The 14,394-nt window shown below is 37.1% G+C and overlaps 1 protein-coding gene across 5 annotated transcripts in view; it reads right to left on the bottom strand.

Annotated features, from left to right (window-relative positions):
- Positions 1–66: 66 nt before the first annotated feature.
- RPS6KB1 (ribosomal protein S6 kinase B1) overlaps positions 67–14,394 on the bottom strand; it is a 41,207-nt gene continuing 26,879 nt past the window's right edge. For 3 of the 5 annotated variants that reach the window (XM_032428468.1, XM_032428470.1, XM_032428469.1), the window contains 8 exons: positions 13,981–14,071; positions 13,705–13,795; positions 13,105–13,212; positions 12,531–12,593; positions 12,068–12,145; positions 8,150–8,257; positions 6,048–6,160; positions 67–5,113 (listed from right to left, as the gene is read on the bottom strand). In XM_032428468.1, coding sequence (XP_032284359.1) covers positions 4,876–5,113; positions 6,048–6,160; positions 8,150–8,257; positions 12,068–12,145; positions 12,531–12,593; positions 13,105–13,212; positions 13,705–13,795; positions 13,981–14,071 — 890 coding nt within the window. In that variant the 3' untranslated portion in view covers positions 67–4,875. Of the gene's footprint in view, positions 5,132–6,047; positions 6,161–8,149; positions 8,258–12,067; positions 12,146–12,530; positions 12,594–13,104; positions 13,213–13,704; positions 13,796–13,980; positions 14,072–14,394 lie in introns of those variants that run through there. The other 2 variants (XM_032428471.1, XR_004302310.1) reach the window with 2 other exon arrangements.

The raw sequence follows: 14,394 nt of genomic DNA, 5'->3' as shown, positions 1-14,394 counted from the left end.
TCCCTCTACTGTTTCCCCCACTTGTGCTCTCTGGCTCTCTGTCAAATAAAATCTTAGGGGAAAAAAAAAAGAATACTAGAAGCCTGTAACTATTTTTCCTACATTAATTGCCAGGTTTTAAGTACAACTGTTGCTATTCAGTGATGATATATTTAACTATTACCTACTTTGAGAACAGTTGCAAATATTGAAACAAGCTTACTTGGCCTTAACTCACCTTCTTGACTGTGATGAAGCCAACAGTTATTTAGGTGTACAGCAGGAGATGGGTGAGAAAGGCAGTTTGGGATTAGAATTTGAGTGTGAAAGATAGCTGTGCTGACTTCCTATTACCAATACAAGAGTAGCATCTTACTCACATGGGTAAGCCCTATTACAATACCTACTCTTCTTACCCTATGGCTATATGGATAGTGTTGTTTCTTAATATGATTTAATAAAAAAGGAGGTCCATGATAGACAGTTGGGTTTTTGTTTTTAATGAACAAGAAAGCAGTTCACATATGAATTTAAAGTGGGGGGGAATGTAATAGAGGAGAGCTATGCCATCCACCAACAACACTGATGAACTGGAAGCATTTCTCTACTTCTTCACCTCAAAAATGGAACAGGGATTCAAAAACCCATTTATTCTGTGAATTCAGATCACACCCTCTGAAAGACTTTTATCAGCACTAAAAGCCACAACCATGTTTTATAAAAAAGTCAGTTTGAGAACTTCTATACAGAAATCATCCAAGTGTGATAGAATTACTTCAAATAAGTGGCTTATACTAAACACCCATCTTACACTAGATATATTGAGACATTAGTTAAAAACAGATTTATGCACTACATTATGTAGTACATACACATCCAATAACCAAATGTAGTTGACAAGTGTGGCTGAACAAACTGTTGATTGTTAGCACAAGAAAGTCGTCCTAGTGTATCTATGTGAAGTTATTTTTCACATGAGTTTTTTTTAAGCAACCAATTCAACTATTGGACAGAACTTGGAAATTACAAGTGTGTAACATCTAATATATAATATCAGTTCTAAAACTTGTTATATATTTACGTAGCTTAAATTGCTCAGCAGAAACAGTTTTACAACTGTCAGTCCTCACATATATAAGCAGTTTATTAAATATGAGAACCTGAACATACCTGGTATGTTAGCGCAAAAAAATTATTGAAACCATTTGTGCACCTGATTGTTATTTCTTCCTATCTTAGAATAATAAAAAAAATCACTTCTATTTTATGTTCATTCAAATTTGCATTTAATTTCTATTTACATTCATTCAATCCGAAATCAAAATACTTAGTACAGTAAACTAAATACAAGATGAAAAGCAGAAAAATGTGTTACCCTCATAGCACTCCTAATAAGGCAGCTGAAGAATTTATTTACTCTGATAGATGCAAAGCCAACTTGGGATAGGAAAAAAAAAAAAAACAGCTTAAAGAGCAAACACAGATGAACCCATCTTTCAGATGTTACTTCAGATAATCCACTGAGATAATACTTGTGCTGTAGTGATAAATTAAGAATCACACAAGAAAAGCTTTTTATCGATCAGCAACAGACCATAGGTCATGGTGTGACAGGTACTTTTATGATTGTTTTGTCCAGCTTGCTGTGTCTATTCCTATGAAAAAGGGTAGATGTTTGGACACTGATGTTTTTATTTGAGAAATTAACCATTTTCAAAGCCTCAAAAATCCATTCTTCATAAATTCAACATTTCTCATGGGAATAATCTTAAGATCTAACCCTTGTAAGCTAGGAACCATATGACCGAGAAACCAAAATAGTTAGGTCCTGTATTAAACACAAAATCCAAGGCTCAATATATTAATACTCCTGAAGATGCATCTTGTTTATAATCATTTATTAAAGAATGTTGAATTTATGGAGTATCATACATGCATTCTTACCCCCCACCCCCCAATTATCTTCTATCTCAAAAATAGTATGGAAAAATTCTTCTTGAAGGATTCAAATTAGGTTGAGACCATAAAGGGGAAAAAGAAATAACATAATTTTCCTAAAAATCTGGTTCAAGTTCAGTAATTCTTTACATTGTTAATCACAGCTGGTTTATAAATCCCAGTTTATTCTGTAATGCTACAAACCTTATAAAATCAAAATTAGTAAACTTCAGTTCTCAGTGATTATATTTTAATTAAAAAACAACATGTATAAAGTAAAAAAATATCCTGTAATAGCTGATTTTAAAGAAAATAATCAAGTGATGAAAGAAAAGCACTTAATCTCTTTTATATACTTACCTGGAATAATCATAAAGAATCCTCTTAAGAAACTTAAGACTAGTAATATTGACATCATATATTTTAAACTATGCTTGGATTTTTACAAATAAATATAGGGTAAGCCATATTGCATAGGTGTGTGCTTTCTGTCTGTGACACTAAAGTGGCACTTGACATGTTTTCACAGTCATAGTAGGGATATCCATTTATGAAACACAATTTCTCCGTAAACTTGCCACAGCATAGGAAATTAATTTCACTCAATGTTAAGTTTGAAAAACTATTTGTATGGATGGTAGGTATGCAATTAATGCTTTTTATGCAGAAAAGTTGCAGTGTGTGCCACTACTGCTGGTAGTACGAATTATGAAAATAGTTCATGGGGCGGTTAGAGCCAGCCAATCACAGTGCAAGTATTACTAGTAAATAGGACTGAGGAGGACTATTTTGGTGTACAAATTTCTCTGGAATTTGGTTAGGCAGTCAACACTACAGTTAGTAAACACATTTGCAAACAAGTATCAGAGTAGCACAAGCCATTTATAGTCTGAAATAAAGCCTGTACGTATCACCACAGCTTTTGGGTTCTGTTTTTTCAGACATTATAAACTGTCAGAGAACAAAGACCTGCACTCTAAGTACAATTTCTGCCCTTTTCATTACTGTAGCTTCTAATTTACTAGCTACAGTTATAAAGTTCTCAGTAGGCTGCTGCAATGAGGGAGGAGGGGGTCTAGAGGAAGTGATTAAAAAAAAAAAGGCTTTCTGTCCACAGATGAACTGTTACCAATTCTTTCATTTATTGCCACAATTGAAAAGGTGTATTTCCAATCATTCTTCATGGTTCTATTTTGCCTAACTAATGTCATAAGATTTCATCTTACCTCACTCGAATTGCCATTTAAATAAGCAAAGCTTTACTCTTTTCTGACTGAATTCAACATGCATAAAGAATCTTATGGCTTGGATCCTATGGCTCAAAAAGGTTTGAAGAACATAGCAAGCAGCATCTATTTAAAAAAATTGTAGGGTTGCAAAATATTACAAACTGACTTTGCACACTCAGACTGAAGACATTATAAAAAACAAAAAGAGGTGGTAAGACTCAACTGCAACTGCATGATCATCTATTATATACCAGTATGCACTGAAATGTATTTTTATAAAGCTCTGCAGATATTAAACCCTTTCACCAGCTAAAGTCATGGAAATGCTCTCTTTAAGGCAGGAAGTATTTAAGAAAGGTAAAGTTACCTTTATTTTTATTCTTTGTACCTGTATATCACTTATGTCGATTTTGTTACAATTTCAAAAACATAGTGTCTTGTTAACATGTTTCCTAAATTAAGCCACTAAGTTTTCTTATTCACTGTGGAAGACATTCATCAAAAGGCCATCAAATATTTTTACAATCAAAAAATGTAGCCCCAGTATAGGAGAAAGAAAAATACTTTTTTCCCTTTTAAAACTGTTGAGGAAAAAAAATGTAAGGAAGGTAGACAGCAAAAACAGTTAAAAGTAAAACTTAAAAATCTTACCAATTTGCTGTAAAGAGATTAGACACAGAGAGTGGAACATGACAACACTCTCTTCCCCTGGATCTCCCTCTCTTCCTCACTTTACTGCCCTCAGTATGCATTTTATCCTGACTCTTTTTCATCCTTCTTCAGCCATGGGCTGAAAATATTTGGCATCTTGAACCAAATACTGGTATAAGAACAGGTGGCGATATTTTTCCAGTGCAATGCAGGCCCAGGACAAGGATGAAATGTGGGACATACAATTTATGCCCATTCCAAAGCTTCCAGTTAAGCTTAGCACATAGCAGTACTGCAAGTAGAAATGATTAAATAGATTTTTTTTTTCTAGTATTACAGACAGGTATTGCAGCTGGGTTACTGAAAATAAACCCCAAGTCCACCCCAATCCCTCAAACGAGCCACAGCTGTGGTTAACAATGATTCATTTGCATTTTTATTATTTCACCAAGAGAAGAAACAGAAGTTGTCTGGCTTTCTTCACACCAATAATTTTGCATTTTAAAGTTGGGATGTTTTCCATAATGAGCTGAATCAAAAATCTATTTGAAAAATATATATTTATATAAAAAAAAGATTCAGGTTGTTTGCACGTAAAACATCAATTGTTAAGTTTCTTTTGTCTTTGATTCCATGTTGCTGGAAAAAGTTTGAACAAGCTTGCATGCTAATTTGTCCTTAGTTGCAAGTATTACAGGCAATTTCATACTTTGCCTAATGAAAGGATAACCCTTCTTCGACACAATCAGAACTCAACAGTGATTCAGAAGCAACATCCTACCCTTAATACTGTCAGTTCGAGCCATGAAAATCCTTGATAAGGTTGAGAAGATGTCGCTAGGAATCAATTAATTGATGTGCCTAAGAGTTCCACGATACTATTTTAAGTTTTTTTTTTTTGCACCATTGATTGATTTTTTAAAATCCATGTTTATTTTTCCTCTGTCCAAAGTGTTCAAATGTAATGACACTGACTCTTCAAGACTGTCATTTTGAGTCTTCTTGTTTCACCTTACAGGATGCTCACACATCCCTTCCCCACCTTTTTTGCCTTAAATTCATTAAAATCTTTGCTCTGTCATAGATTCATACGTAGGTGCTCTGGTCGTTTGGAGATCATGGGAAAAGCTTGTTTTTTGTATGGCCCGGAGTTCGGCTGTCGTATTGGAAGTGGTGCTGAAGCTTCCCCACTCATCGTCACATCCATCTGCTCTACTCCACTTGTTTCCATTGGATATTCCACAGGTGTCTGAGGATTTGCCGTGCTGGCTGAAGCACCTCTTCCCCAGAAATCCCCAGGAGAAAATTTGACTGGGCTTTAAGACAAGGAAGAGCTATCATTCATTTATCTCAAGGATTATCTCAACAAGAAATATTTCCCTTAAATTTCAAGGGAGTGGGGTAATGTGACATTTATTTTTATTTAATTTTATTTTTGTGTGAATTAGTACAAAGGCCATTGCTCCCCTAGACTAACTGCTAGAGTTTCCTAACTGGTCTCTTTACCTCTATACCTGCCTCTGTAAAACCCTCCAGTGATACTTTTTTTTTTTTAAATCATTTTACTCCCGCGACTTAAAATAGCTTCCCATTGCATTTAAGATAAAATACTTCTCCAAACCTTTCTCTTCGTCACTCACCACACATCAGGAACATTGACCTTTCATTTCGAAGACCAAGTTTTTCCTCCCTTAGGGCTTTTGCATGGGCTGTTGCTCTACCTGTAACATCCTATACTTTTATTTTTTGTATGAGTGGCTTTTTCTCTTCATTCTTAGATGTTACTTCACCAGGGAGGCCTTTCTCTGACCACCATGACTAGGAGCCCCCGTTATTCTTAGCTACCACCGCACTTTTTTTCTTCATATAGTAACTTGACATTACCTGTGATTACATAATTCTTTTATTTCCTTCTTTGGTTATTTTAACTCTCTTCTCACTAAATTGTAAACTTCATCAGGACAAGGATAATTCCTATGTTAATCATGTATCCCCTTCATGCAACACAGCCCCTGGTATACAATAAATGTTGAATGAATGGGTAAAGACATTTGCCAGTGCAGCAGCTTACTTTCACAGGAGGGAAGGTAAACTATAGAGCATACAATACAAGACGTAGATGCTGTGCTTATGTCAACCACAGAGAATATGACAGATCTTTCATTTATGTGACGTGGCATAAATTTCTTAAGCATACTCTTCCAGGTTAAAAAAAATAAAAAAGATGTGAGAATAACAAAGTCTGAATACCTGACAGGTGTTCGTGGGCTGCCAATAAATCTTCGAGGTGATCGGATTTTTGGTTCAAAGGAAAATTTTTCTTTCACACTTTCAAGTACAGATGGAGCCACGTATGTAAAACCCTGAAAGATAGTGATTGTAGACTCCAGAATGGCGTTTTGTCAGATACATTAAGAAAATGTGGTTTCAGTCTCTGACACACCAAAAAAACAGTGCACACCTAAAATCACCACTCTGGGTCCTCCCATCTCCCCAGTCTCATTTCACACCTGTTAGCTTCTTTCCAGCCATTTCTTGAGGCACAGACCTCAGGAAGGCAGAATTCTATTGAGTCCCATATGCCAGTAAACAATATTCTACTTTGTTGAAAGAAAAACAAAAGAGGAAAATGTAGGCTCCACATTAAGATATTAAATACCAAGATGAATGCAAAGAAAATTCTAGTGTTTCTAGCCCACATGCTCATGAGCAACTAAGATTATCACACCCCAAACAGTTTCTCATTATTAGGCCAAAGTAAAAATAGAATTCTCTAACTCGGCATGTGTGATCTCTCTGGTTTTATAACAATGATTGGATAGATTTGGTATTTTCTTGATGTATAAGGGTCAACATTGTGAAAACCCTCAATTATAACAGGCAATTATGCAGTTTTATTAGGTTTAGTTCTTTCTTGGACCTTGCTATCAGACTACCAGGTGTCATTTCTCTTGCTGGAAATGTTTATCCCTTTAACAATCAGTCCTCCACCTAACTTCCCTTCTATTTATTATTCTAGTCACCTATGAATAGGCATTTTGAGTTATAGTAAGAAGACTCAATAAGCCTCTGGGTGAAGTCCTAACAAGTGAGGTGCAATTCTATAGCGCATATGCTTCAGAAACCATTTCCCCACATAGTCCAGTGGGCTATAGCTCTAACTACCAAGAGGACCAGGCTGTGCCTTAATCATCTTTCAATTTCCTTTAATTCTGTGATAGGAATTTAAATAATTATTGAACTGAAGTTGCTCTGACCACAGTCTCCAGGTAAGTGGGATGTTACTGTTTTTTATTAGTTTTTAAGAGGGGTACCTGGGTGGCTTAGTTGGTTAAGCAACTGCGTTCAGCTCAGGTCATGATCCCAGGGTCCTGGGATCGAGCCCCGCATTGGGCTCCTTGCTCAGCAGGGAACCTGCTTCTCCCTCTCCCTGCCAGTCCACCTGCTTGTGCTCTCTCTCTCTCTCTGTCATATAAATAAATAAAAAATCTTAAACATAAAAAATTAAGAGATTCACTTTATGTAACAAAGGAAATGATATAAAATGAGGTTTTTGTTGATCAAAATCTAAAAGCTCTAAAAAAAAATCTAAAAAATCTAAAAATCTGGGGTGCCTGGGTGGCTCGGATGGTTAAGCATCTGCCTTCAACTTGGGTCGTGATCCCAGGGTGCTGGGATCGGGCCCCACGTCAGGCTCCCGGCTCAGCTGGGAGTCTGCTTCTCCCTCTGCCTCTGCCTCTCTCCCCTGCTCATGCTCTCTCTCTCGGTGTCTCTCTCTCTCAGATGAATAAATCTTAAAAATAAATAAATTAATTGAATAAAAAATAAAAGTAAAAAATCTAATAAAAATCTAAAAGCTTTGCTTTTCTGAGGCGACAAGGTACAAATCAACACAGATACTTCTACAAATAATTTACTATTACATATGAACCAATATATTTTGATGTCAAATATTCATAATTAACAGGTTAAAAATCCCCTACAAAGTTACACTAAATGTACCAAAAATCTGTAGCTATTCCAGGAATAGAACAGTTACAGTGAGCTCTTCTACTGTTGTAACGGTGTGACTTCCATTTGAGATACTGAGCCAAACATCATTTTAAGTCAGTGGCCCATCTAAAAAGGGAATCCTATACTCCAAAGAATCAGACAGTCCCACTCTAACTGCTGAAATGGAATACTGGATTATGGGAATCAATTTTCTAACTTAGCAAGTTGTAAATTAATAAAAAATAGCATCCCAGGTTATCTACATCAACTGCAAAGCAAACAAATTGAATTTTCTTATTGAAAAGGGTCCATCCTAATACTTAAATTTCTCATGGCTACATGGAAATTCTTTCACTTACCAGAAAGACCTGGTTGGCACTTTCACTGAGAGTTGAGTCATCTGGGCTGTCAACAGGTGTCTGACGTGTAAACTTTGAATCAAACTGACTCACATCCTCTTCAGATTGCTTTGCGAAAAACAAAATTAGAAAACGATGAATAGTCTATATTATACATATCAATCAAATGCATGACTTGCATTAGAGAAGGCTCTAGCTAGAACTCTTCATAGGGTTTGATTGTAATAAAATATCAGAATAGTTTTAGCAGGCACAGACTGAAAAATAAATACAGGTGGAAAGTTTCTTTTTTAAGGTTTTATTTATTTATTTGAAAGAGAGAGAGAGCTAGAGAGAGCACAAATGGTGGGGAGGGGCAGAGGGAGAGGGAGAAGCAGACTCCCTGCTGAGCAGAGAGCACAATGCAGGGCTCAATCCCAGGACCCCAAGCTCATGACCTGAGCTGAAGGCAGACGCTTAACCGACTGAGCCACCCAGGTGCCCCCAGGTGGAAAGTTTCAAAGGTCAAATTACATCTTCAATTTTTAAGCATTTATTAAAGTAGATTTTAGTACATGCTCATCATTTTTTTTAAAAAAATCTGTCAAAAAAAATTTGAATGTCAATCTTCCCCACTTACAAAGCTTCAGGGCGCCTAGTCCACTGGCTAAATTCCCTATTACATATAATTTGCTCAGCTGGCCACTGCAGGTTTATAATAAAGCTGAAAAACTACTGAAACAGAACACAAAACACATTTGTAAAATGCTCTAAAGCTTCTTCCCATAGCTTATTTCATCCTACTACAGATTTCTCAAGGAGCAAAAATGATACTCTAAGTACATTTTCTTATGAAAAACATCACCTAAATCTAACCACCACATCTGTTTAATTCCTTCTCTCTGGCAACATCAGACTTTGTGGTCATGTCAAAAGAGCTAAGGAACTCAGTGTCAAAAGATGATAAAAACTAAGCATCAGTAAAAATTACTGCAATGGACTGAAACACAAATATATTAAAGGCATAAGTTCATAATTTTTTTTTTTTAGATTTTATTTATTGATTTGACAGAGAGAGACAGAGAGGGAACACAAGCAGGGGGAGTGGGAGAGGGAGAAGCAGGCCTCCCGCTGAGCAGGGAGCCCGATGCGGGGCTTGATCCCAGGACCCTGGGATCATGACCTGAGCCGAAGGCAGACACTTAACAACTGAGCCACCCAGGTGCCCCAAAAGGCATAAGTTCATAATTATACTGAAAAAAAAATCAAAGAACTGGTCAATTTTGGAAGATGTTAAAGAACCAATTTATCATTTTGAAAAATGGGAAAGAAACAAACATTCATCCTGCCTTTCCTGTATGAACAATGTAAGTTTGTCTTTAGGGAAAAATTCACTAATGAGGAATCAATAATAGTATTAGAACAATTTTGCAAACCCCCACTGAAATCCTGAAACTAGGCCAGAGTTTCTGAATCTCAGCACTACTGACATTTTGGGCTTGATAATTCTTGTTGTAGGGGCCTGTCCTATGTAAAAGAGGATGTTTAGCAGCATCTCTGGCCTCGACCCACTGCAAACCAATAACATCCCCTCCCCAAGTTATGACAACTTGTCTCCAAACGTTGCCAAATTGACCATACCTAAGCATCACTAATGTTGGCAATGATCACAACATCACTAAAAAAAAATACAAATACACATTATGCCTCCTGACTAAAATATACAACATCAAAAGTTTAATCTGAAGCAGATTAAGTATCTAAACCTAAATACTAGTTTTTGGAAATACAGGGAACAGATGAATATGGTCAATGACACTATGGGGTTAAAATCAGCAAAATCAAAGTTAGAAACCCTACAGGACATATAGTCCAGTTTCTTAAGTACTCAGGAGAGGAATCGAGAGGGGGTTGGAAAGAGACCTAAGAGATACAATAACCAAACTGTATAGACCTTGACTGAATTCTTATTAAAAGAAACCAACAGGGAGGAAAAGAAAACAAACGAAACTGGGGAAATTGTCAGCTTTTTAGTTGTGATGATAGCTAGCAGTTCTGTTTATGTTTAAACAAGATGACCTGACAAGCTGGACCACTGGTACAGAAGGGTTAATTATCCTCCTTACAATTATATATGCGAAAATTTTCTTGTGCTCCAGAACCAAATTATCATCGTCATTATCTTCCTCTTCCTCCACCTTCATTCCAAGAAATAGAAAAAGAAACTATATTTTCTCAAATTCTGAGGTGGAAGAAAGACAAGAACTAACACACTAACTCATGTACTCATAAACACATTGTTATACAAACATAAAGGCAGAGATCGGGTAATGTGCCTACAAGCCAAGGAATGCCAAAGATTGCTAGCAAGCCACCAGAAGCTAGGAGAGAGGCACAAAGTGGAACGGAAGGCTCTCACAGCCTTCATAATGAACCAAGCCTGTCAATACATTATCTTGGACATCTAGTCTCCAGAACTGTAATACAATAAACTTCTGCTGTGTAAGCCACCTAGTTTGTGGTACTTTGTTACAGCAACCCTAGCAAACTAATACACATTTATACTATATTTTGAAGAAAAAAATTCCCAGAAAATCAAATTCAAAACAGGGTTGAATCAGAGGGTAACCACACTTACCCTGGTGAGCATTTTGTTATGTATATAACTGTTAAATCACTATGCTATATACCTGAAACTTATATATTATTATATGTCAACTAAACTTCAATTTAGAAATAAAAAATAAGGGGCACCTGGGTGGCTCAGTCGGTTAAGTGTCTGCCTTCAGCTCAGGTCATGATCCCAGGGTCCTGGGATCGAGCCCCACATCAAGCCCCCTGCTCAGCGGAGAGCCTGCTTCTCCCTCTCCCTCTGCTGCTCCCTCTGCCAAATAAATAAATAAAATCTTTAAAAAAAAGAAAAGAGGGGCGCCTGGGTGGCTCAGTCGTTAAGTGTCTGCCTTCTGCTCAGGTCGTGATCCCAGGGTCTTGGATTGAGCCCCACGTCCGGGTCCCTGCTCAGCGGGAAGCCTGCTTCTCCCTCTCCCACTCCCCCTGCTTGTGTTCCCTCTCTCACTGTCTCTCTCTGTCAAATAAATAAAAAATCTTAAAAAAAAAAAATAATAATTAAATTAAGGGCACCTGGGCACTTTTTAAAGATTTTATGTGTTTACTTGAGAGAGAGAGAAAGAAAGAGAGTGCAAGCAGGGGGCAGAGGTAGAAGTAGGCTCCCCACTGAGCAGGGAGAGAGAGACCCTAGGATCATGACCCGAGCCGAAGGCAGATGCTTAACTGACTGAGCCACCCAGGTATCCTGAGCATGTGACTCTTGATCTCAGGGTCATGATTTTGAACCCCATGTGGGATACAGAGATTACTTAAATAAATAAAACTTTAAAAAAGTTAAAAATAAAAAAAGAGAGTAAAAGATTATACTCCATAAAAATAAAATACGGTTGAATTAAGCAAACAAAGCAAAAAAGTTCTAACTACTTGAAATATTTAGTTGTCTTAGGCAACCAACTTAAAAATAGTTAATATAGGGGCGCCTGGGTGGCTCAGTCGGTTAAGCGTCTGCCTTCGGCTCAGGTCATGATCCCGGGGTCCTGGGATCGAGCCCCGCATCAGGCTCCTTGCTCTGCAGGAAGCCTGCTTCTCTTTCTCCCTCTCCCTCTGCTGCTCCCCCTGCTTGTGTTCCCTCTCTCTCTCTGTCAAATAAATAAATAAAATCTTAAAAAAAAAAAAAAAAATAGTTAATATACTCATCAATTGCTGCTGGCAGTAGTCCTTGAAAAGACTGTACAGAATAAAGATTCTGAAGAGAACATAAACCAAAGTTTTCTGAATTGTTAATATAAACATAACGTTTCTGAATGCTCTGAGATTTTATTCTAAATAAGTACCAGGTCCTTCAAGTTATATGGTTTCAGGTATACATACCAACAGAGGTTTAAAGGGGGGCTCCACCTTCCGAGCTAGCAGTTCTTCCCAGTTAATATGCCTGAAGAATGGATGAGCCTAGGAAAAAAGAACAGGAAGAAAAGTCAAGGCAAATAGACTTCATTGGATTGACAAATTAACTGTTTGAAGTTACAAATCACAAAATACACTATACTATTTATTTTTTAGATTTTATTTATTTGAGAGAGAGAAAGCATGAACATGAGTGGGGGGAGGGGCAGAGGGGAAGGGAGAGGGAGAATCTCTCAAGCCCACCCAATACAGGGCTCGATCCCAAGACCCTGAGATCATGACCTGAGCCAAAACCAAGAGTCGGATACTTAACCAACTGAGCCACCCAGATGCCCCACAAAATAAACTTTAAACAACTCCATACAATCCTCACAAATACATAGAATTAGCACTATCTTCCCCTCAAACCACCAAAAAGGCCAATCCCTACTTGAACTTCTCCAGCATCCCCAGGGCCAGCTCCAAGCCGAGAAGCAGCATTTCTTTTCAGCAGCTTTAGGGAGGGAAAACAAAACAAAACAAAACATTTATGAACCTTAGCCAAATTGATTATTTTTTATTTACAGAATTTGCTTGCCTATATTGCTTTTCTATTTTGAGAAAATAGGCTTTATTAATTACTACTAAATATTGTTTGGGAATAAAAAGGAAAAATCTTTTTTTTTAATTAATTATTTGAGAGAGAGCAGAGAGAGAGAGAAAGCACACACAAGCTGGTGGGGCGGGGGGTAAGGGGCAGAGGGAGAGGGAGAAGCAGACTCCTGCTGAGCAGGGAGCCCAATGCGGGGCTTGATCTCAGGACCCTGTGATCATGGCCTGAGCCGAAAGCCAGCCACCCAGGCACCCCAAGGAAAGAAAATCTTTAAACAAACAAATTTGTACTTTACCTGCAAAAACTGTAGGCTTTTTTGTTTAATATATGTGTATGATTCTTTATTCAAAATGTATGTTCAATTCTATCTATTTAGATCCCAGTAGTTAAGGGTCATCGTTTCGTGTCCTACCTTTTTAAGCAGATCTCTGGCTTCTTGTGTGAGGTAGGGAGGCAAATTGAGTTTACATTTGAGGATTTTGTCAATTGTTTTCTTTCTGTTCTCCCCAGTGAACGGGGGCTAGGAATAGAGAGAGTGAGAAAAATTAGCATATAAAAAATAAAATTATCCATTTTCTGAATTAGTCAGCTATGCATAGAAATCAGAAATGTATGCTGTGATATGGGCTGACTGCTAAAGATCTATAGTTTTTAAGCAATGGGACAGAAGAAACAGCAACATCTCAGAAGAAACTGGGTTTCCACTATTAACTTTATGTTATAATAGGTTAGCCATGTGATTTTATGCTTTACTTTCTCCTTTTATAAAATAAGGGCAGTATCTATTTTATACCTCTTTCACAGGACTGACATGACAGATCATTTAAACAAAAATGTTTTTAAAAGTATAGGGGCCCATTCTACTACCAATAAAGCTTTATTAGGGTTAATTTTTTTTTAAATAACTCCATCAGTAACATTTTAAAAAGCGCAGGAAAGGTCTCTTGCCATAATGATTTAATAACTACTCAGCACAGACCATAATACATGCAGCTTTTAACTGTGCACCTACTGCTCCAGTCAGCATGTCATACATTAATGCTCCCAAACTCCACCAATCCACAGCACGATTGTGGCCACTTCTCATCAAGATTTCAGGGGCCCTACAATGAGAAAAATAATATGCCTAAAAAATTCACCCATTTGCATATCATCTGAATTAGAAGTTTTAAAAACAATATATGGAGCCAAATGATGCTATAGAAAATATACAGCACACTATTAAACCAGGTAAAAGTTAGCTATTACTCCCCCAAACCAGTTATATTTCTTTCAACATGCAGCTCACATGTATTCTATTGTTCCACAAAATGTGTGTGTGACTGTTCCATCATGAATAGATTCTTTGCATAGTCCAAAGTCTGTTAGTTTCACATGACCTACAATGAAAGATCACAGCATAGTTACTCTGAGAACTCTAACCATGTGCAGTGTTTGAATGTATCATACAAGACAATAATCTATCCTTCCATTTAACTTTTTCTGCCTTAAATATTTTTTGAAGATACAACTAGTAAGGTGCCATCCATAAAATGGGATGCTAACTTTTTAAAGCTAAGTCATTTTTTGCCAATGATGTAATATAAAAGGAAAATAGAGAAAAAAAGTAGAACAGCTTGTCCAAGGCTCTAGCTCTACCATCCTGAGAAAGCAAGCCCTTTCAAGAAAAATTTTTGAAAGTCTGGTTAAGTACACAAACCCT

Source organism: Phoca vitulina, unplaced genomic scaffold (assembly GCF_004348235.1).
Source record: "Phoca vitulina isolate PV1807 unplaced genomic scaffold, GSC_HSeal_1.0 scaffold40, whole genome shotgun sequence".
In the NCBI taxonomy this organism is placed as follows: Eukaryota; Metazoa; Chordata; class Mammalia; order Carnivora; family Phocidae; genus Phoca; species Phoca vitulina.
This window is presented reverse-complemented; position numbering and strand designations above follow the sequence as displayed.